The following is a 23,765-nucleotide window of genomic DNA, read 5'->3' as shown; positions in this document are numbered from 1 at the left end:
TATGAAGGTAGAAACCAGGCATAATCTTTGTTTTTTAAAACTCGCAGGTGATTAAAATCCTATATTTATAGCATTATTGGGCAAATGGGAGGCACCCATACGAATTACTCAATTTCTACTTACTGTCTCCATCCCCTAAGAATGTATTGAACAAGACTAATCACTTCTTGCTGACTGAGAACCTGCCATTAACAATTTGTGGAATTTGCTAACTTTTATACAAGACAAACTGATAAGGACTGAGGGGAAGTAACAAAAATAGAACTGAGCAATAATTCAAGCTATAGGAGTTAAGTAAGACAATATGGCTTTCTGGAACAAACAAGTAAACAAAATGTAGTGAAGGTGCATTTTTCTAAGACAAAGGACCTCAAAATTCCATAAAAGGGAGCCAATTTTGTGAAAGGCTCTACAATGTTAAATTTAAATTGTGATGAATAAAGAAAAATGCCACTACAATACCAAACGGGTAGCATTTATCCCTTTATAACACCAAAGGGGTGGCATTTATCCCTTCCAAGTTTCTGTCAATTTATATGTTTTAAAGCACTATTACCAGAAGATAAACTATTTTTTTCCCAGAGTCTTTCAGTATACCTTTGAAACGCACAGCATTCAATAACAGTACTCAATTGACACCTGCTCCTTTCATTTTTCAAATCTCAGTTCCATGAATGGGGAAGAGAAAATTTAAATATATAAAGATGTTTCATCAGGCATTACCACAAGCAGTCAGCCAGGCCTACTCTTCTGCTGTAAGAGGGAGACTACACAGGACGAAGGAAAGGTGACTCCTCCCTGTTTTTGTCAAGATGCTTCCCCAGTCAGGGGATAAGATCTTGCTTCCCAAAATTACCTACTTTGCCTAATGCACTCTAGTTGGTATTTCTTTATTATTCTTCCAGAGTAGAGAGAGTTTGTTTAATCAAACCTAATGGCCATGGGTTTTCGCAGGGATTCCCTAGTAGCTAGGTGGAACCCTCATCATTAGTAGAAAGTCAGGGGACAGCTGTAAGGAGGGTACAGAGATGAATCTTTTTCCCTCTTATCCTACCTCTCCCAACACCAGAAATCCCCTTAATCCTCAAAGTTAGGAGGGAAGTTGGATTTTCCTTCAATCCACTAGAAATGAAGAGTAGACAACAATTCCTGTCATCCAGGCCTAACTCCTATCTCTACCAACCCAAGGATTTCTGTACTTAGCAAAGAAATGAACAGTTTTCATTAGTGTATCGCCCTCCTAAAAATCCTGCTTTCTCATCTCGCCGAGGCATTCTCTCAAACAAACAAAAGGAAAAGTACACATAAGATATGGTAAGAGACAACAGGAAACTATTAAATGTTATTCTGTTACAGCCAAGAATTGTAGCTTGAGATCTTTAAAAGGCAAAATAAATTAGTCCAATTTTTATTTAAATAAGAGTTCTATGATCTTATCAACACTGTGGAAAACATTCCTCAGTGTGCTGTGAAGAAAGCTCAATTCAGTTTTTCGTCTATATTATTTTACATAGGGGAGGAGATAGGCAATCTTTTAAAATTTCCTACAAATGTCTTCAAGGCTGATAAATTAATAGTGTAAGTATAGACACGATTGGAAAACTGTTAAAGCTTATTTTCTTTACTAACACAGAAGTCTCATTATTTCCCAAACTTCCTATTCTTTCATCTCTCCCACTAACCCTTTTTTCCCCCTGAATCAAGAGAACAGATGAATAAAGGGATTTCTTACTGAATACATTTCTAAGATAAAATATCATTATGAATATATTTTCACTATGTTCACTTTAAGTACATTTTAAAGTGCTTTATTCTTCATCAACTTGATATCCTATTTTATTGTATCTTCTTTACATCATTCATACATATAATTTTGGAAATCAAAATAACTTAGGAAGATTATTTTCTTTCCTCCTTTAGGTGGTTTTTGAAAAATGATAGGACATTTACCCTTCAACAGTCACTACTTATCTATGGAAAATAAAAAAATTTTGACCACTTGCATCTGAAAGTTTTCAACAATTAGCTGTAGTCTAGTTGGGAGGAAGTAAATGTTATATAGATATGAAGGTTTAATTTACTACTGAGGCTAGCCAACAGGCATACCATGACCACCTCCAGCAAAAAAAAATCGTAGATAAAATTTGAGGAGTTTCTAGTGCCAGGGACTTTATTTGACCTTCACACCCACCATAGGAAGTAGGTGATTTTATTTTAATTATAAGGACACTGAGGCTTTGAAGACGCTAATTTATCCAGATCAATAGCCAACCAGAGGCAGAGCCAGAATTCAAACCCAGGTATGACTGACAGCAAAGTCAGAAAGATTGAGTTGACACTTATCTCTTATATAGAGTATGTGAAATATCTAAAAGGATGTTAGTAAAAATAATAACTTTGTTATCACTAAATTGTGAGTCTCGGGTGATTTTTTTTACTTTCCTTTCAGTCCTTTTATGTACTATTTAGATTTCTTGCAATGACTAAGGAAGTGTTTTTTCTGAAAAAAAATTGAGCTCTAGGAAACAAAACACCAACACAAACAAAAAACCAATTACTCTGAACCTGAGTTTTGAGACCCTCAAAATAGGGTTCCCATGTTCAAGGAGGAGGAGAGGATAGTGAAAGTAAGAGGAAAAACAGGATAAAATGGAGAAGTGTTTCTGGACAGACTCATACAGAAGCTACACGGTAGGTCCCCTAGCCTACTCAGACCAGGCTAAGCAACACAGCGAGACCCTGTCTCTACAAAAAACAGGAAAATTAGCCAGGCATGGTGGCATGTGCCTGTAGTCCTGGCTACTCGGGAGACAGAAGCAGGAGGATTGCTTGAGCCCAGGAGTTTTAGACTGCAGTGAGCTCTGCCACGACACTCTTACCTGGGCAACAGAGCAAGACTCTGTCTCAAAAAACAACAAAAAAATCCCAACTCAATCCACCAAATGTTTACATCTTTTGGCCCAAAGACCCTCGCCATGAATTTACCTTAAAGAAAAGCTATGTGCAAGAACTTATTTATGGCAACATTACCTGTAATGGAGGAAAAACTGGAAACAACCTAAGGGTCTAAGTCCAAGGCCTATCAATAAATTATAAAGATCAGATAGAAACATGGATAAAGGATAATGTTTATTATATGGGAAATAAAAAAATTAAAAACATACCATCACAATTTTTTTTTAGTTATCTTTTTGTTCTTATAATTTTCTCCACTTTTTAAAGTCAAAAATTACTTAAAATAATTTCTTTAAAATGCAAGTACCGGCCGGGCGCGGTGGCTCACGCCTGTAATCCTAGCTCTGGGAGGCCGAGGCGGGTGGATCGCTCGAGGTCAGGAGTTCGAGACCAGCCTGAGCAAGAGTGAGACCCCGTCTCTACTAAAAATAGAAAGAAATTATCTGGCCAACTAAAAATATATATACAAAAAAATTAGCCGGGCATGGTGGCTCATGCCTGTAGTCCCAGCTACTCGGGAGGCTGAGGCAGTAGGATTGCTTAAGCCCAGGAGTCTGAGGTTGCTGTGAGCTAGGCTGACGCCACGGCACTCACTCTAGCCCGGGCAACAGAGCAAGACTCTGTCTCAAAAAAAAAAAAAATAAAAAAAAAAAATAAAATGCAAGTACCAAAAAAAATGCAAGTATCATAATTGTTAGTAGAGGTAATAAGGATCAAACACATGGTGTCATAAACCAGATGGAGCTAAAAGTCTCCCAACTAGAAAGGGAAAGCAGGAAGTTCAAATATGCTAACCAGAGGACAATGACATAGTAATATCACTGACCACTGAAAAGCAGTCCATTCATAGGAAATGAATGTGGGTAGTATGATGAACTACAAAGTTGCAACCATGTTGAAGCTATAAAAAAGTATATACTAAGTGCCTTCCAATTTATTAGGATGTATTATATTAATAATAAGTATAGTGCAACAGGCTTTTACAGATAAAATCTCATATTTGCAAGTATAGTGGAGAAATCTATGCAGAGATAGTAGGACATGCAATAAAAAAAATCACAATAAATAGGATATTTACATTACTCCACAGTGAGGTACCCTCCTTATACTTTGCCAGTACTACTCTCAACAGGGCACAATTGCTCATGTTTAACCAATATTCACAAAATTGTAGAAAATTATTTTATAATTTTATTTTATAATATTATAAAAATAAAATCAATTATTTAACTATAGGTTATAATCCCAAGACCTTTTCATAATCTTTTATTGCAAGAAGAAAAGAATACAGACCAAGATAAAACAGGTATACATAAAGAACAGGAGCTGAATATTTTAGAATAATTAGGAGAGGCTTATAGCTATTTGTGATAGAGAAGGAAGACAAATACAGCCTTAGAAGATACTAAAAACACCTAACAGTCTGCGAATAGTGTTGGGTTTTTTTAAAACACCATTCTCACTTCTAAGTGAAATATGCTTTAAATTATCATGTACCTAATCTTTTAACCAAAAGAAGATGTGGTAACAGTACTAAATATAACAATGAATAAATAAGACTTTTTTCCCCTACTTCTGAAGGCCTTAAAATCTAGCTTTCTCAAAATCCTATCTTTTCTTCATAGCCTATTAACTACTGTCTTTTCACTGGAAAATGAGGAAAGCAGTAGAAAATCATGAGTGTGAGGAGAAAATGATGAAAGAGATTTCTGGTGTGGCTTGAGGAAATGAGGATCAGGTGTTCACAGTCACACTCTGTAAAAGGGCCTAGAAAGAATGAGAGGGGAACAAATTCCTCACAACCCTGAAAGACATAAAGGTCCAAACAAGATGGGCATCCCTGTGACTAACTCTTCACAATTCTCAGATATTTAAGTCCTAACCCGAGTATACTGGGTATTTTCATAGTTAATTTGTATTACAGCATTTTAAAATATCATAGGGTTCCTAAAACGACCTATAACCCATAAAAAGAACTATCTGTAATTAAGAATGAAATAGCAACATCTATCCTGAATTTACAGAGGCTCTAAAAATAGGAAGCCCCAATATTGCTGATATTGGGACTTTCTGCCTTATATTTCACCCAAAACATCTATACACTTTAAGACATTTTCCTGTGTTTTAGTCTCAGAGAATGCAATGGGTCACAGGCTGCTCTTAAGTCTGTGTAGTGATACTTTCTATACTAGGAAAGTGATTATACCTTAATAAAATGGAACCCTTTATATGAATGAAGTTTTCTAAAGTAGTCTTTGGAGGTTGGCTTATTAAACCTCATAGTTTCTTGTAGTATAACTGGACTTAAATGAATTATCCAGGTTCAGCTGAGGATTCCAAAATGCACAAAGCCCAGAAAACATGACTTCTGGTCTCATGCCATAACCATGACCTCAGCTACCCAAAGCATGCTTCTGCCAGACATTACTGATTAAAGCGATCAACCTTAATAATTGCAGGTAGCCAAACACAGACTAAAAAAAAAAAAAATCAACTTTAAATACATTCCACAATGCTTTAGAGAAGCAAAAAAACAAACAAACAAACAAAAAACCAAACAAAATCACAATTTTTAAAAAGCTGATTTTTGCTTAAGACACCAAGCAAGGAATGGACATATGAATATTCCTAACCTGCAAAATGATTCCTCCACATTATATCAGCGAAACTCATTGGTGGGCCACTGGGAGGGTAGTGTTTACCTTTCAGAGGCTCATGATCAGTCCTTATCATATCCATTAAGGAGTTCTCCAACGAGTGCAAGTTAAAAGTGTCATAGGGCCTACTCCGGTCCTAAAAATAAAAACACAGGACAAGATGACACATAAAATTACTTCATAAAATTAGCACCATATTATTTGCTTTCTGCTGTGGATTGGTGACATGAATTAAAATTCTAAATAGTTCTTAATAACAGACAAAAATAATGACTTGGCAACATTAAGTTTAATACAAGTTTCCATGATTAATTAAAGTATATCCTTTTCCCTAGTATTCTATGTGTATGCCCCACTACTTCAGATTGACTCTCTCTCAAATAAACTAAAAAAGTAAATTCAAAAGGAAGAATCAGTGAGTTTTTGCTCTCTGTCTTCCACCCCACCTCTACTGTCAAATGAAGACACTTCCCACCCCCCAAAGGAAGACCACAATTAAGAACTCAGTCTATAAACTGAATCACTTTTCTGAAAAATCAAAAAGTAATTTCAATTTAATTCTACTGGCTATTTTTAATATTTATGACCAGTAAATTACAAACATTAGATACACATTTTAAAAATAAAAATGTGTCCAAAGTACTAAAATTATTAATACCGTTTGAAAAGCGCTCACATGAAAAGAAACTTTAACCCAAAAGAGTGTTTTCATGATGTTAGATTTAAAAACATTTTGAAAATAGAGAGCTAACACAAACTAAATGAAGAAAAAATAACTGTTTCACCATATTTACACAAGCCTGCAGGAGAATATCACCTACAAATTCTTCCTAGGATTGATTCTTAGCCTAAAGGGAAGTGCAGATCATGGAGTAAATTAATATTATAGAACTGATCCAGTTTGCTTTGTTTGAGAAAAGCAGGACAAATCTACAGCTCAATAGCCAAATCAAATCAAACTACAGTGATAAGCAATTATTTTCAGGGTCCTGAGCTGTCTATCTAGCCTTGCACTTGATGACTTACCCTCTCCTAAGGACAGCAATCTTCAGTTACTTGCCTCTGCCCTTGGATAGGAAAGAGACATGGAATATTTTCTTTGGTTCTCCATTTTGGTCTCTATATAATTCAAGAAGGCCTTTTATCTTTAAGGTCTTTTTTGCTTTATGTTCAGGTTATCAGTGGAAACTCTATGGATTAAAGCTGAATTTCCAGAAATGCAGGCTTATCTGTCTCCATAAGAGGTTATCATATTATTTGTCCAAAGTGAAAGCCAGAGGTAAAGAAGTGTGCTGATGATGAAACCAAGTGACAACCTATTTCTGGCACTCTCAATCCTAGAATGAATATCTAGGAGCCCTCACTCACATCCATACTTCTAACTAGAGCTCTACAGACATGGGACTGTTTCAGAACAAGGAGACCGGGGCAGGGAACTATAAAGAAAAAGCTATTTGGGTCGGGCATGGTGGCTCACACCTGTAATACCAGCACTCTGGGAGGCAGAGGTGGGAGGATCACTTTAGCTCAGGAGTTGGAGACCAGCCTAAGCAACAGTGAGAGCCCTCTCTATAAGAAATATTAATAGAATAATTAGCCGGGCGTGCTGGCTTATGCCTGTAGTCCCAGCTACTCAGGAGGCTAAGAGAGGAGGAACGCTTGAGCCCAGGAGTTTGAGGTTGCAGTGAGCTATGATGATGCCCGAGTGACAGAAACCTTTTCTCAAAAGAAAGAAAGAAAAAAAAAAAACCTATTTGAAGGCATTCAAGAATCTTTTCACCAGGACAGTTTATTTTTCCATTTTATTCTTGATATAATCCTCTAAGATAGATAACAACATATCCATTTTATATATGAAGAAGAAAAGGTTCAAGGAGGATTAGAACCCAAATCTGATTTCAATGCCAAAGCCCAATAGTATCAAAATCTGTCCAAAGAAGTTAATCCAATCTGTGCAAAATTCTATAGAAACATAGCATTACATCTAATTGCTGATGAAAATAACTTTTCTGGAAATGTGGTAGTGAGTTCCGATTACAAGAAGATATCAGAGCATTAGATGACTACCTGTGAGGAAATAAAGAGGGTGTGGGAGGGGCGATTCACACACCTAAACTGAAGTGGTTCCCAAATTTGTCAGATTGTCAAAGTCATGTGTAGCAAAAGGGTTAAAACACAGGTTCCTGGGCTCTAGCTCAAACCCACTTATTCATAATTTTAAAAGAAATAAATGTCCTAGGTGATTCTTATGATTGGCGGAAAGCCACCAGACTAGGTGATTCTTCAAGTTAAGCCTTTCCACTTATGATTCTTTTCAGTAAAATTGGACACTTAAGTGAGGGCAGAGGCTAGAAGGCTAGCAGCAGGCAATAAATAAGCCTGGCCACTTTGCAGAGGGTCAGCTTTACAGCCTTCCAATTGATTGTGGGGTAAAGAGGCACTTGGTAGCCTAGTTTTTAATCTAAAAGTACAAACTTTGAAATCAAAATCCAATTTTCAAATTCTGGCACTCCCACTTACTGGCATGTCACTTGGAACAAATTTCTAAGCCTTGTTTATCTTCACCTATAAAATGGGGATGATAATTCTTCATTACAGTTGTTTTCAGTACTAAATGACAGAATGTACAAGCCACCTGTACCATGGTGGCTATTGTAATATTACAGAGAACACAAAAAGACTTCTGTGATGCCACCTGAGAGTACTCAAACATAGATTTAAAAACATAGCAGTTCAAAGGTGCTAACCCAACAGGGTTCACTAATGCTCAATGGATGGAAACATATGTGAAAGGCATGACAGAATTTGACAGACTTTGCACAGGCTTCTTAATTGAAATTCAGTTCTCTGACATTTCTCATAAAATTAATTCTATCCATGCCTGATCAATTTATATTTGCTGCATACCATTCATCCTATTTGTTTTACAAGTAGTAAACATTGCTGAAATAACTGATTAACCAGGAAGCCTGCAAAAAACAGAACAAAAAGGATGGAAAAACTGAAAAATTCAGTTAAATGCATCAATGGAAATCATGCATAGAGAAAACTAGGCCACAATTTATTATTCAACAAGAAAAGTTACAGGTGGCAACCAACATGTTAAGTCTTTTTTCATAAGTTTTGTTTCCCAGTATAGGGAAAAAAAGGAAGACATCTTTCTTGTTTGTTTTTAACAAACAAACACACCAGGAAGTATTAGAACATCTATAAATGATGCATCCCATTATTGACTCTTTTTCTTAGAAGATAATCAAGGAAGATGTTATCAGTTAGTTGTATACAGGAGCAGCCCACCCCCCAACTGCATTAACCCTACTCTCTTCCCCCAGCTTGACTTAATAAATTTATCAAGTATTTAATATGTGCCCGGTACTGTTCTAAGCATGTTATTGCACTTCACAACCCTCCGTAGTAGGTAAATTTTGTCCCCATTTTATAAATTAAACAATTAAGTCTTGGAGAGATTAAGTAACTGGCTCAAGGTTACAGGGCTATTAAGTGGCAGAGCCAAGGCTCAAACCCAGTTAAATACGGACCCTGCTCTTAAGGACTCTCACTGCATTGCCTCCCTGACTTTCTCCTATTCCGTCTAGCCTTAAATCCTTTTTGCAAACACATCCCTTTTACCTAATCCTGACACAATCCAGAGAGAAGCCTCTTTGATCCTACCCTGCAATACAGGCAACCTGACCTTTACTTGCCCTTGGTCAATTACCTTTGTTCAAATGACAACTAATTAACCTCAAGATGGAGTTTGATCTACCCTCCACAGCACAGCCCTGGGTCAGCCTCAACCAGCCCTATCCCATTCACCTGCCCTTTTCTTGGGAGAGGAATCCAGGACCTTTCTCTAATCTTTTTGGCTTATACCCAGACATTTCCTCTCCTAGAGATACAAAGTAGAAGGCTCCAAGAGCTAACAGCATCTAAGAAAAAAAGTAGCTCTGAAACTAAGCAATAAAATTAGCCATGATGCCTTCTATGTGCTAGGTACTGGGCTAAGTGTTTTTTTTTTTTTTTCTTTCTTTTTTATTTTTATTTTTTTTTTTAATTGAGACGGGGTCTGGCTCTTGCTCAGGCTGGTTTCGAACTTCGGAGCTCAAACCCTCAGCCCGCGTAAGCCTCCCAGAGTGCTAGGATTACAGGCATGAGCCACCGCGCCCAGCCTGGGCTAAGTGTTTTACAGCCATGATCTCAATCCTCATCACAACCCTGCAGGGCAGGCATTATTTCCATTTCACTGAGAGAAAAAAACCCTGAGGCTCACAAAGGTTATATAACTGCTCACAGTCACAGAGCTGGTCAGAAATCAGGACGTGAACCCAGGTCTGTGACTCTCAAGTCCATGCCAGTAATGTTCCAATGCTTCTACACTGACCAGTTGCAGTGTGCCCCATGAACAATGACAGCTTTGTTGGAAAGAAAGAGACAAAGACAGGACCAAAAATCGGAAAGTGGGTAGATGTCTAAAAGGGCTAGGAAAGGACAAATGTGGTTGTAAAATAATACAGAAAGACATGAAAAGAAATTCCTGAGGAATTATCGTATGACTTCAACATACATATGGATAAAACATTTCAAAGTTAAATGCACCTAACACATGAGAGGACTAACCCATGAAACTAGCCACTTCTGAATTTCCACCCTACTGTTCTTATTTCCTATTTAGTATTTGAGAATATCTCGGCTCCCTGTCTACACCATAAATTCTGTTTCAGAGTAGTGAATATGCCTTATTTTTAAAATAGGTATTTATTATATAATATATGAACCTATTTCTTCTCAAAACACACACAAATAGAGTATTACCAAAAAAGCCAGTATCCAATCCTGCCTTCTGTTACTCTCTTTAGTCAGCTGTATACTTTAACCATCCCAAATGAGACTATTTGTAGCCCTCTGGAAAATGTGATTATATACTCTCCTTCAATCACTCAATGGCAAGCAAATGCTCCTTATAGCTAACCTAAAGTCCTGATAAAGTTGAAACTTTTCTCCCTTTCCTGTCCTAGGGGAGAAAATAATTACTCAGCACCTGCTGTGAATTTTAATATTACTTGAAATTGTTGTTAAATGCAGGTTTCTATGCAAAAAACTCTCAAGAATTCTCAATGTAGCCTAGAATAAGATTAGGGAATACACAGAAATTATGAGTTCTCCATCTTTTTCTTTTTGAGGATGACTAACTTCTTTTTATCAAATTATATTTTTTCCTTGCTGTATAACAGCAAACTGAGCTAAGGTTCTGAACAGGAAAAAAACCAAGAGAATAGTTTCGCATGCTCTGAAGGATGCTCAAAAATTAGAAGAGCAAGACTCAACTTAAAGCACATTTCTGCCTAGACTCTTCATGCCCTCCAACCCCCAATCTTCCATCACAGCTCTTCTTATTGGTCTTAACCAGGCAGATCAGATAAGAGGCTCAACATATTAGACACAGGGGAACATGGCACTTGGAATCAATCACCTAATTCAACTAAAATGACCCTACATATTGAGGATGGATCCAGCAGGGTAAATGTTAGAGGGGTCACCCGTACAAAACATACAAACACCTGCTGTGGCCACTGCTGACTGTGGTAAACAGTTCATAGCTAAGTACATATGCACTTCAAAAAGGAGTGATTATACAGGTTAGCAGTGTGCTAGGAAAAAGCCAGAAATGGGACAGATCTAGGAAGGATACAAAAAGGGAAAGCAGTAAGTGTGATAGTCAAAAGATAGGCTTCAAAGAACTACAAAAATTAAAATTACCCCTTTCCCTGGTTATTGTGTATATGTGACTTTTGAAAGTGATTAGCTGATGTCACCCCAAATCAGTGGGTTGTTGGCCAGCAGAATATTATCTCGAGCAGCTTATAAGACATTGATTTATTAGGCATAATAATGTAGGTTGAGTTTGACCTTTGCTGCCAAAACCTATCTTAGAACATTATGCAAAAGTGCATCTTTTCTTTTTATTGATCATAAATGTCAAAATCCTTCCACAACACTGACCACTTTCAGGCTGAGAGACACTTCTTCCCCACTCCAGACTGACTCCAGGTAATCAGCACTAACTTAGTATACTGCAGTTACTTCTTTACATGCCTGTCAATAAACTGAAAGTTTAATGGAACAGAAATGTGTCTTATTTCTCTTATTTCCCATCACCTATCAGAAGGCCTGGCACATAACAGACATACAGTAAATGCTTGCTTCACATTTAAATCGTCCTTCTGATGAATTAATCTTGCAAGATTTTCAGTTAAAACTAAGAAAGAACTACATACTTATTAGAATGGCCAGAAACATCAACAACCACCCCCCAACCCCCAACAATTCCAAATGTTGATTAGGATGTAGAACAATCAGAAGTCTCATAAATTGCCGGTGAGAATGCAAAACGGTACAGCCACTTTGGAAAAACAGTTTGGCTATTTCTTGTAAAAACCTGTACATGAATGTTTACAACAACTTTGTAAAAACTTTATTCATAATTTCCTAAAACTGGAAGCCACCCAAATGCCCATCAACTGGTGAAAAGATAAACAAATTGTGGTACATCCATATAATGGAATTATTATTCAGCACTAAAAATAAACGAAGTATTAATACATGCTGTAACATGAATGAACCTTAAAAACATTATGAGTGAAAGAAGCCAATCACAAAAGATTACAAATTATATGATTCCATTCATACAAAATGTCCAGAACAGGCAAATTATCTCCATAGAGATGGAAAGTAGACTGGTTATTGCCTAGGGCTGGGAAAATCAGGGGCAAATGAGGATTGACTGTTAATGGGTATAGAGTTGTTTCTTTCTAAAAATGTTCTAGAATTAGAAAGTGACGATTGACACACAATTTTGTAAATATACTAAAAACTACTGCATTGTACAATTTAAAAGAGTGAACTCCATAATATGTGAATTATATCTCAGTAAAGCCATTATTTTACAAAAGCTTTTCTTCCATCCAAGTACTATAACCAGGCCCAACCCTATTTAGCTTCTGAGATCAGGCAAGATCAGGTGCATTCAGGGTGATATGGCCATAGACTACAAGAGCTTTTCTAAGGTGTTAAAAGGAACTATGACACTACCTGCAAATCATCTACTTTAGGTATAGAATACATAAGCCCTAGTAACTTTTTTTTTTTTTTAAGAGATAGGGTCTCATTATGCTGCCCAGGCTGAATTGCAACTCCTGGACTCAAACGATCCTCCTGCCTCAGCCTCTGGAGAACTTTTTTGAACTATGACTCAAGGAAGGCAAAGACTTGACTCCAGCTGCTCCGCTCAGGAGCCACTAAAGGACCCAGGTACTTAAATCTAAACTAGACAGCAGTAAAACTCAAAAGGCAACCCTACTGCCAGTCAAATAACTAATGCCATCCATCATCACAACACGCGTCATTTACATTTCTCAGAATGTCTCTAATATTCCTCTAGGAACCTGTTAGTAGTTATTAACCATATTAACCATATTACCCACAAACAGCATCTTCTCATGTTTCTGTTGTGTGTTCTTTTTTTTGTTTTGTTTTGTTTACCCCAGAGATTCCTGTCCTATTGTGACGTACTGTGTCCTTCAGAGATCCAGCTCATTCCAGTTGTGACCAGGGCACATTGTAAGAATGATGTGCTCCAGCATCTACAGCATCTCCCTAAAAGCATCACTGGGCCATAAAAGATATCTGTCAGTCTGCCCTGCTGCTGTTCATTTCCGCTGTTGTTCGACTTCAGTGGTTGGGTGAGGAGATATGCAGCAGAATTCGCAGATTCACCTGAATCTGACAGGGGCCGCGACGTGAACGCTTCTGCTGTGGCCCCCTGTTATCCTCTTGACCCTTGGATTTAGGAACCAAGCAGCAGCTTTTATGCAAACATTCCTTTGGCAATGAAAGCAATAAAGCAACAACTGTGCCAATTTGGGCTAGCAGCCTTCTAGTGTTCTTCCCTCTTTCAGAAACCAACAGATGATGCCCTGCCCAGTATACACACAGATTAAGAGCTATGGGCTTTAACTCTTCACTGTCACTCCCTGGACACCACTGGAGAGGTCACCAATGTACATGTATGTATATTTTAAAGCAGAGAACCTGGTAAGTTCCAAAGAAATTCACTCCAAGTTGATGGGATGGGACCAGAGAAACAGAAGCACATTACCTATTTCTTAGTTTCTAAATCCCTTTCTTCTAGTGGAAGGAAAGGGGTAAAAAACCAAAAAAATTAACAAATCAAACTTTGTTTATTGTAAACTCTGATCCCAGACAAAAAGAGACTTAAATTAAAATGAGATAAATAAAAATGGATTAAGCAACCAATATCAGATAGTATATTCAAAAGCCAAAATGGTCTTAACCATTTTTAAAGCTTTATTGTTTTTAAATTTGAACAGGCTTACTCCCTAACTGCCTTCATGCTGAACCTATCCCAACATAAATAATGCTGGTTATTTAAAAAAGCTACCAATCTGCCTCTATATACAACTAAATAGATGTAGATATTTAGGTTTTCATAACAAGATGTGTAAAACTAATTAAGTCATAGCAACCCTATAATGAGTAATTAGTATGTGCCAGACCCTGTGCTGAGTACTTACTTGTATTACCTCATTTAATTTTTACAACTGTCCTATGAAGTAGATATTACAATCTCTCTTATAATGAGGAAACTAAATAATAAATTTAGTCTTAATACAAATCAGGTATCCTTGAAGATGACTAACCACATACAAATTATTTGTTATTAAGCATCCCAGGAAGAAAAGAACATTTATAAGTCTTTAACCTAATCTTCCATTTAAATGTTACCACATTTAAAAGATGAATATGTTAAAGCATCTGAAATGCAAAGCATCTAAATTTATCAAGATATTTTGTATTTGGAAAGCCAAAAAAGTTTACCTTAAAATACAGCCTGTATCATTCTAGTAATGATACTTTAAGGCACTTTAGAGATCATAAAGTAAAATGAAAAAATTAGATTAAAGGAGGTTCAGTCAGAATTTCCAAAATCTCTACATCACAAAATATTTTTCAAAAGAACAGCTTTATTACTTTCAAATGTTAGTAAAACAAAATTTTGCCAAGTGTGCTGAGGGTTGTTTTACTTTCTTCATTTATTCCATATGTTTATTGGGAACTTTAATATGCCAAGCAGAGTAAAGATAAAAAGATTAAGTGAGGCACAGTCTCTGTCTACACATAGTCTCTGACCACAAGAAGCCTGTGATTTTGTTAACAGATAATTATATAATGAGGTAAATTCAATGACAGAGCTATGTGCTAGGAATTATGGGAGTACAAACAAAGGAGTCAAAAAAAAAAAAAAAAAAATGCTTCCAGGAAAGGGAGGCCAGAGGCGTTTGCCCACCTTCCTCAAGAAATTTAGAAAGACCCAAGAAGAGATCCTCCAAAGGATATATGGGCTACAGGCTGTAAATACATAAGACTTGTTTGTAAACAGCAAGTCGTTTCTATGCAAATACATAGGTATTAAATCCTTGAAAACTATTAACATGAAAGATGTAGCTTACCAAATCCCTTCTCCAGGAGAGCATCAGGTTAATTTGTGTGTAAATATGCAGTTTCAGAATAATATTCACCACAGAGAAGTCTGACTTTATTTTAATGACTTTTTCTGTGTGGTCTTTTTTTTTTTTTTTGAGACAGAGTCTTGCTCTGTTGCCCTGGCTAAAGTGCAGTAGTGTCATCATAGCTCACTGCAACCTCAAACTCCTGATCTCAAGCAATCCTCCCACCTCAGCCTCCCAGAGTGCTGGGATTACAGGCATGAGCCACTGTGCCCAGCCTTCTGTGTGGCCTTAAATCTTTTCCCTGGTATTTAACTCTGGGGATTAATAGGGGAATATTACTATTATCTGTTGAACTAGACAAGCAAATATTCACTCTCCAGCATATTCAGGCTACAAATAATCTCATTTCCTCCTATTACCTTTATTTATAGAGTACTTACAGCTCATTAGGCATTTTCACACACATCTTTGTTCATCTGAACCTCATTAAGGTTTTCTTTTGAGCCTTACTTAGCATATCCCGTCACACTTCAACATATCCCAGAACCTTTCTCCTCTTAGTAAGCCAACAACAGGGCTATAAAAAACTCTTGAAATTAAATCATATCAGAACTGATCAATACTGGTTATGCGCCCAGTACTGTTTTAAGCACTTTACATGTTTTATCTCATTTCTTCCTCACAAAAGCCTAAGTAGTAAATACTATTATTATTATTCCCATTTTACAAATAAGAAAACCGAGGCACAAAGACATCACATAAAAAGTGTCTGAGCCAGGATTCAAACCCAGGCAATTCAGAGCCTTAAAACCCTTCAGTGCTTCTGCCTCTAGGTTGAGAATTATTACTAGCTAACAATTCTCATTTCTGCTATTGTCTAATCATTATCTTTCTACTCATGCTGGTGTTGGGTTTGTGTATGCGAAAGAGAAATGTAGCTTCTCATGTTGTTCCTTATTTGTTAAGCTGAATATCAAAGGAACAAAGGAAAGCAAAAGCATGAATAATTCCAAAGCATTTTTTTCAGTCTATAATTTTAAATCTCTCTCCCAGACCTACTAAAGGGCTCAAAAAATCTGATGTTTTACTTCAATTTATGTGTCAAAGTCTATTTGGGGAAAATAGTTTGCTTAAGTGAAAAAAAAAATGAAGTAATAATTTGATTTAGAAAAGTAATTAAAGTATGACCTTCTTTTAAGGTACAGCTATCTGAAGGTTATTAAACTGATTTGTTTACAAAAATTATATTCTCAAAATGTTGTGAAAACATTTATTGCCTAAAAAGTGAGATGCCAACATAAAAATATATATAAGAACATAAATATGTAAACATAAATACATGTTTAAGAATAAAAAATATGTATATATATATTCCTCTTTCTGGACCCTACTATCACCAGAATACATTAAGCCTTTCTGGAGGCAGGAAAAAAATAAGGAAGATGACTGCTAGTGAGTGTTATCATTATCTTCCTTCAGTGAGACTACCGGGTATATACAATACTCCAAAAGCAAGGACTCAAAAGAAGAACTTCAAGGCACAATTTGAGGAAGAAAAAAGGAGAGAGAAGCCAAGAAGAAATGAAAGGGAGAAAGAAGACAGAATTCACTATTTATACAACTGTATACACAAGATAATCAGTCTGTTCACTGGGATGACCAGTGTTAGCCAGAATTATAATGCTCTGCTGCTTTGTAGTTAAGTAAAAGTAAAAAAGTAAGTCACAGCATACTGTAAGGACTCATTTCGGTAGAATTGGATGAGTTACTTAACCTTCCTGAAAATGAGTTTCCTCATATGAAAAATGTAGATTAACAATAATGTCTACCTTACATAGATGTTATGAAGATACATATGAAGATGGTCACAAACCACAGTATGGAAGTTCAGAATAAACATCAATTCTGTTTTCATGAAGAAGTAATAATGAACCAAGGTAAAAGTTAGGCATGATGTATAGGCAGCCAACTATGGAACTGTGAAAAAGGAAAGTGGCAAATAAACCGCATTCAACTAAGTGGAACTAAATGTATATGAAAAATTGGCAGCAATTATTTTGAAATAATGGAGAATAGAAAAGTTGTTGGAGACCAAAAGGACAGAAAATATTACATACACACACACTTTAAGGGGTAACACATAAACTACTGAACAATCTGTAGTCCCTTGGAAAAATTAAAGGTATAAGCAAAATTTCAATGGATATATAGTGCTTTTAAAAATACTCTTCATTTGAATAATGTTACAATTTTACTGACAACTCATCTACACTATATAAAAACAATTTCTTGTTTTTTTTCTTTTTCTTCCTTTTTTCTTTTTAGTAGAGATTTGCTCAGGCAGGTCTCAAACTCCTGATCTCAAGCAATCTCCTGCCTCAGCCTCCCAGAGTGCTAGAATTATAGGCGTGAGCCACCGCACCCAGCCAAAACAATTTCTTTTCTTTTATTTTATTTTTTTATTTTTTTGAGACAGAGTCTCGCTCTGTTGCCCTGGCTAGAGTGAGTGCCGTGGCGTCAGCCTAGCTCACAGAAACCTCAAACTCCTGGGCTTAAGCGATCCTTCTGCCTCAGCCTCCCAAGTAGCTGGGACTACAGGCATGCGCCACCATGCCCGGCTAATTTTTTCTATATATATTTTTAGTTGTCCATATAATTTATTTCTATTTTTAGTAGAGACGGGGGTCTCGCTCTTGCTCAGGCTGGTCTCGAACTCCTGACCTCGAGCGATCCACCCGCCTCGGCCTCCCAGAGTGCTAGGATTACAGGCGTGAGCCACCGCGCCCGGCCAACAATTTCATTTAAAGTATAAACATAAAAGCTCAATGACAATACCAAGAATTATCTTTGGTAATAACAAATGAGAATATATGTACGATGCTTCTGTGAACTGTAAAGAAAACACCATGAAAAATTAATAAAAACAGTGGCAGTACAATATATGCATTTAGTCATTTTTAAACAACTTTATTGTTGGTGTGCAAAATACTCTACAGCTTTAAAAAATTTGATGAAACAGTCTACCTAGTGGAAGCAATGGTTTAGTCTGGTAAACAGTCTATCAAGTATTCAAGAAAACTCTTACATTCTATTTGTAAATTACAGATTATACCTCTCTACATAATATGTTTATTAATAATGGCATGCTAATGGAAGATCACAGATTTATGCATGAAACTGAGAAATGAAACAGAAACCACAAGCTGCAGAATTATACTATGACTTGTAATACAGATAAACTGTGCCAAATCATGACACAGAACACAAAATATCTAAGCTCAAATTGTTTTAAATAATAGCTCATTCAAAACCATATGTTCTAAGACTATATACCTTCACTGTTTAATATGGTAGCCACTATTCACATGTAGCTATTGAGCACTTAAAGTGTTGCTAGAACAAATTAAGATATGTTATAGTTATAAAATACACAATGGATATCCATGACTTAGTACAAAAAAAAAGTAAAATATCTAATAATTTTTATAGTTACACTAGGTATTTACAGGAAAATAAAAAAATTTTATATTGATCACATGTTGAAATAATATTTTATATGCAGGGCGTTAAAGAAAATATATTAAAATGAATTTCACCTGTTTCTTTTTACTTTTAAGTGTGCTACTAGAAAATTTAAAATTATCTATGTGGCTTGCAGTCTATTTCTTTGGGCAGCACTGCTATAGACAAATTTCATGGTAATTCTCCTTAAATTCCTCTGTTACAGAGTTAAGATCACTGACTATTCCAGCAACTAGGCCAGTTTACAAATTTAACCAATCCCTGCCCAAATCTTGCTTACTAACTTCTGCTCTAAGACCATCCTATGAGCAGCCCCAGGCCCCAAAACCTTACTTAAGTACCCTAAATTCCCCATTTCTAAGACACTCCTGACATTCTGTCAAGAGATGGTGCTTGCCCAGTAAGTTTAGGAATCTGAGCTTTGTATGACCAACAGGTTTCCCTAGGGGTCTTTATATGGGGCTTCAACAAAAGTCAATGAAGAAGAGTTATAAAATGAAATAAGTTGTGTTGAGGTTGTATTAAGTTTAACAAAAAAAAACCAATGAAGTTCAGTTAGAAAAAGGTAATTTATAAATTATTTGTTCTGTCTAGTAATTTAAATCACCTAAATTAAAATCCACGCTTGTACAAACTACCTTATTTCAAAAGAGTAAATCATATAGGCACTAAGGTTCCTGCTATGACAGAGTAGAATGAAAGATTAATTTAGGAACAACAGGTACAATACATCAACTTGACTGAAGCTTGTCATATGAACGGCTAGGAACATGATCTAAATTTTTAGACTTTGTAGAACTCTTATTATTTTTATGATTGGACACCCAACTCCTGACTGGGTCTTTAAAGCAGAGGTGGGTGAGATTTTAGGTGAGACACAAAACAAACATGGACATCTCCACTACTTTTTCCTTCAGTCTCAGGATTCAGTGTAACACTATTTTAAAGCCCAACAGCTAGGGTAAATTGCCTAGTCTAGAGCAGATTATAATATGGCAAATTATTATTATTTTAAATAGAGATGAGGTCTCACTCTTGCTCAGGCTGGTCTCAAACTCCTGAGCTCAAGTGATCCTCCCACCTCAGCCTCCCAGAATGCTAGGATTACAGGCATGAGCCACCATGCTCAGCTGGCAAATTATTAATAGCTGAAATCCACCAATTCTCCCAAGTACAGAGTGATTTAAATCCTGCCATTCCGACTTCAATTAATGGCCAAATTTAAACTCCAGAATCACAGAAATATAAGCCATATTTATGAAAAGGCAAATATATCCCCCTAATCACTCAACAGGAAACCATACGTTACTCAATTTTCAACTTTTTACCATTGTACACATACTAATCTCAAGCAACACACAAACATTTTCATTTATCCCCAAATAGTCACCCATTCCACCTGCTATGGTCTGAATGCCCCCAAAATTCACATGTTGAAATTTAATCCCCATTGTGGTGGTAGTAAGAGGTGGGGAGCCTTTTGGGAAAGGATTAAGTCATGAAGGTTCTGCCCTCATGAATGGATTATTGCCTTATAAAAGGGCTAGAGGGAAACTATTAACAGCTTAGGACATTTTTGCCCTTCTGTTCCTTCAGTGACATGAGGACACAACATCCCCTCCTTAAGATGCACCAACAAGGTGTCATCTTAGAAGCAGAGAGCAGCCCTCACCAGACACCAAACCTACCAGAGCCTTGATCTTGGACTTTCAAGCCTCTAGCACTGTGAGGAAATAAATTTCTGTTATTTATAAATTACCTAGTCTGTGGTTATTGTTGTAGCAGCACAAATGGACTAAGTCACTACTCAACTTATTTTAATCATTTCACTTCAACTTTCCCAGTGTTCTCAACATCAGTAAGTTAAAAGATCTTTTTTTTAACAAAGACATTAGATACTCTCCAAATCCCAGAAAACCCTAACTACAGAACATCAGAATAAAAATTTTCCCAACTTAAGACCCATATATGGATGACAAAAGCCACTTTGGTGACATCAAAATATTAACACATTTATTTATTAATATAATGATCCACAATCAATTTTGCAACTTTGGTGGCTTTCCTTTGATTCTCAGCATGCTTCTTAAGTCTGTCTCTCTCAACCATCAATGAGTGCTCAAGAAATCAAACTAAATTCTTATTAACATGATTATGAATGACCATTGACAAAGCAGTATTCCAAAATCAAAGAGAAATTTTGACTTTTATACCATTGGTACTACTTCAACATCACATGGTCTACACAAAATGTCTCCTACTAAGTCTTTACAGGGTGCATGGACATGTGTGTATATGTGTATGCATAAGTATATAAAAGAGACATGGGCATATGTTTTAACATAATCCATTACAAGCACAGATCCTGTTCTCCAGCCTACCTGCAAGTGTACTACCCATAGTGGGCCAATATAAATAGTTGAACAGAGAAGAAACCCTTTGTGAAATCTATGGATTAAGAGCAATATAGGTTGTCATAGGGCATACTATAGCATAAAGAGATCCTCTCATTCACTCCAGGGCCTAACCCCACAGCAGTTCTACTTCCTCACTTTCAATGGCATGCGCCTTGCTCATTTTTACTTGACTAGCCTCTCAGTACCATGATACTCAACCTATTCTAAGGAAGAGGATTCAAGCAGCACAAATATTCTTATCAGTAGTTTAAGAACGAGAATAGGCAACAGCAGTTTTGACTTCTTGGGCTTCAAATGACAAAATCCGGAGAGAAGGCAGCAGTTTGGTGTACTGAAAGTGTCAAAGAGATAAAGGGGAAAGACCATCCTCTCTTCTTCTTCCCTCTCAATGGTTTTAATGGATAGAGACCTGCATAGGGAATGGTGTGGGAAACATAGCGTCACCAAGTTTTAGCTGGATCAAAGCCATGTAGGAAGGGACAAAGGAGGGAAAAAATAGCCTAAATGTAGATACTGTTTTAAGCACAACAGAGCTCATCTTACACTCCTTCACACACTCAATGCCATCAGTCAGCAATACTGACAGTATTTTCCTCTGTAAGATTTCTCAGGTTATACCTTCCTGGATTTGTGCTAAGCCCAAGGTAACTATTATAGCTCTCTTATCAGCTTCCCTGCCCTCAGGCTGCACTGTGACTGGCACAAACACTTCTCCAACCCACCAGCCTGGTCTTTCTAAACAAATATTTTTATTGTGCCACTACCCTGACTCAGCCCCCTCAGGGATCTCTACTCCCTGCAAGAGAATTCACATTCCTAAATCAGACATTCAAAACTCTATCACAGCCAGCATGGTGGCTCACACCTGTAATCCTAGCACTCCAGGAGGCCGAGGTGGGAAGATTGGCTGAGCTCAGGAGTTCGAGACCAGCCTGAGAAAGAGTGAGACCCCATCTATAATAAACATAGAAATAAATTAGCCAAACAACTAAAAATAGAAAAATTTAGTCGGGCATGGTGGTACATGCCTGTAGTCCCAGCTACCAGGGAGGCTAAGGCAGGAGGATCGCTTGAGCCCAGGAGTCTGAGGTCTGCTTAATAATTCCACTTATTGTTCATGTTTCTTTCTTCATTTCAGATTTCCATTTCATCTAGCCAAATTCTGTCTATCATTCACAATGGAGCCACAAGGATCCTCTCTATCACTTCTGTTTTGTTTTATTTACATTATAGGCCGAATTATTCTTACCCCTCCTGGACTATTCATGGCAACTAACACATCACATAATGTGATACTAGTTTTCATAAGCTGCTCTGTGTCATGTGTGTTAGTTTCTGAGGACAGGACTCAGAAAATGTGTTATCCACGATACCTAATAATAAAAGTCCAAGAATAGTATGTACCTTGTAAATACTTACTGAATTCAAACTCTAGTTAACAGCATTGAAACATATAACACATATGTGAATCTCTACAAATCTATAATAAAGTGAAATAATACATGAGTATATAAGAATTTTGCACAGCAAGGATGGTTTCTACAACTGTCTCTATAGAGCACAGATCTTTACTGCATATCTTTTCTATATAGTATGCCTTTTTATAATACTGGCTATTGTGAGAAGGCATTAGACTAGACCATTAATAATATATGCAATGCAAATTATGCTGAACATGCTTTCTTTGATGGTTTAGAACAAACATAAAGTGTCTTAAGGGCACCATGAATATTATGATCATGCCACAGAAGATTAAAAGATTGCGTTTTGAACTTGCTTATGACACTCCCTAGAAGCAATTTCTTACTATAATTCCCTGATGTCAGCTTGTTTGCCTACAGCTTGCTTGCATAAACCTCGAATATAAAATGGGCAATTGTTTAAATCCTGGACAGTAAAAAGTGGCTGCCTTTTTGAATATTTAATTATTATAACAAAAGCTGAAGCATCCTTTTACCTAGCTTTGTCCTCTTTGCTGAAATCTTCTTCACTGTCTTTCAATGTCCTTTGACATTTCAGTATTCAATACATTCTCCATTATTTATGTCCCTCTAACAGAATGTTACCTCAACTCTCTTGTCTGCTTCAATCCTCCATTATACTCTACAATGTAAAGTAATATATTCACTATCAAGAGATTTTTCTACCTTTCCTCCTCACCCCAGCCCTTTAATTTTTAAAATTAAGCTATAATTTCCTATAAGTCCTTTTTCTGTTTCACATTTAATAGAATCTCAGCCTAAATTAGAATATCGAATATCATATTTTAAAATGAAAACCTTGCATTACACCTGCATGATTCACCTACCTTAAAATAGCTACTCTGGAATAACATTTCATATTCTGGGGTTTTGTTTTATTTTGTTTTGTTTTGTTTTGAGGCAGAGTCTCACTCTGTTGCCCAGGCTAGAGTGCCGTGGCATCAGCCTAGCTCACAGCAACCTCAAACTCCTGGGCTCAAGCTATCCTCCTGCCTCAGCCTCCCGAGTAGCTGGGACTACAGGCGTGTACCACCACGCCCAGCTAATTTTTTCTATTTTCAGTAGAGATGGGGTCTCGCTCATGCTCAGGGCTCAGGCTGGTCTCAAACTCCTGAGCTCAAGCGATCCTCCCACCTCGGCCTCCCAGAGTGCTAGGATTACAGGTGTGAGCCACCATGCCCAGCCAACATTTCATGCTCTGGATCA

At 36.8% G+C, this 23,765-nt stretch overlaps 1 protein-coding gene across 1 annotated transcript in view; it reads right to left on the bottom strand.

Annotated features, from left to right (window-relative positions):
• Window positions 1-23,765, bottom strand: part of CPEB3 (cytoplasmic polyadenylation element binding protein 3) — a 185,768-nt gene that overhangs the window by 110,595 nt on the left and 51,408 nt on the right. Inside the window, exon 3 of the mRNA XM_045567810.1 lies at window positions 5,658-5,748. Within this exon, the coding sequence (XP_045423766.1) occupies window positions 5,658-5,748 (91 nt within the window). The remainder of the gene's footprint in view (window positions 1-5,657; window positions 5,749-23,765) is intronic.

The sequence above is a fragment of the Lemur catta genome, chromosome 14 (assembly GCF_020740605.2).
Source record: "Lemur catta isolate mLemCat1 chromosome 14, mLemCat1.pri, whole genome shotgun sequence".
Lineage (NCBI taxonomy): Eukaryota > Metazoa > Chordata > Mammalia > Primates > Lemuridae > Lemur > Lemur catta.
Note: the sequence above shows the minus strand (reverse complement) of the source record. Positions and strands in the feature narration are given on the sequence as shown.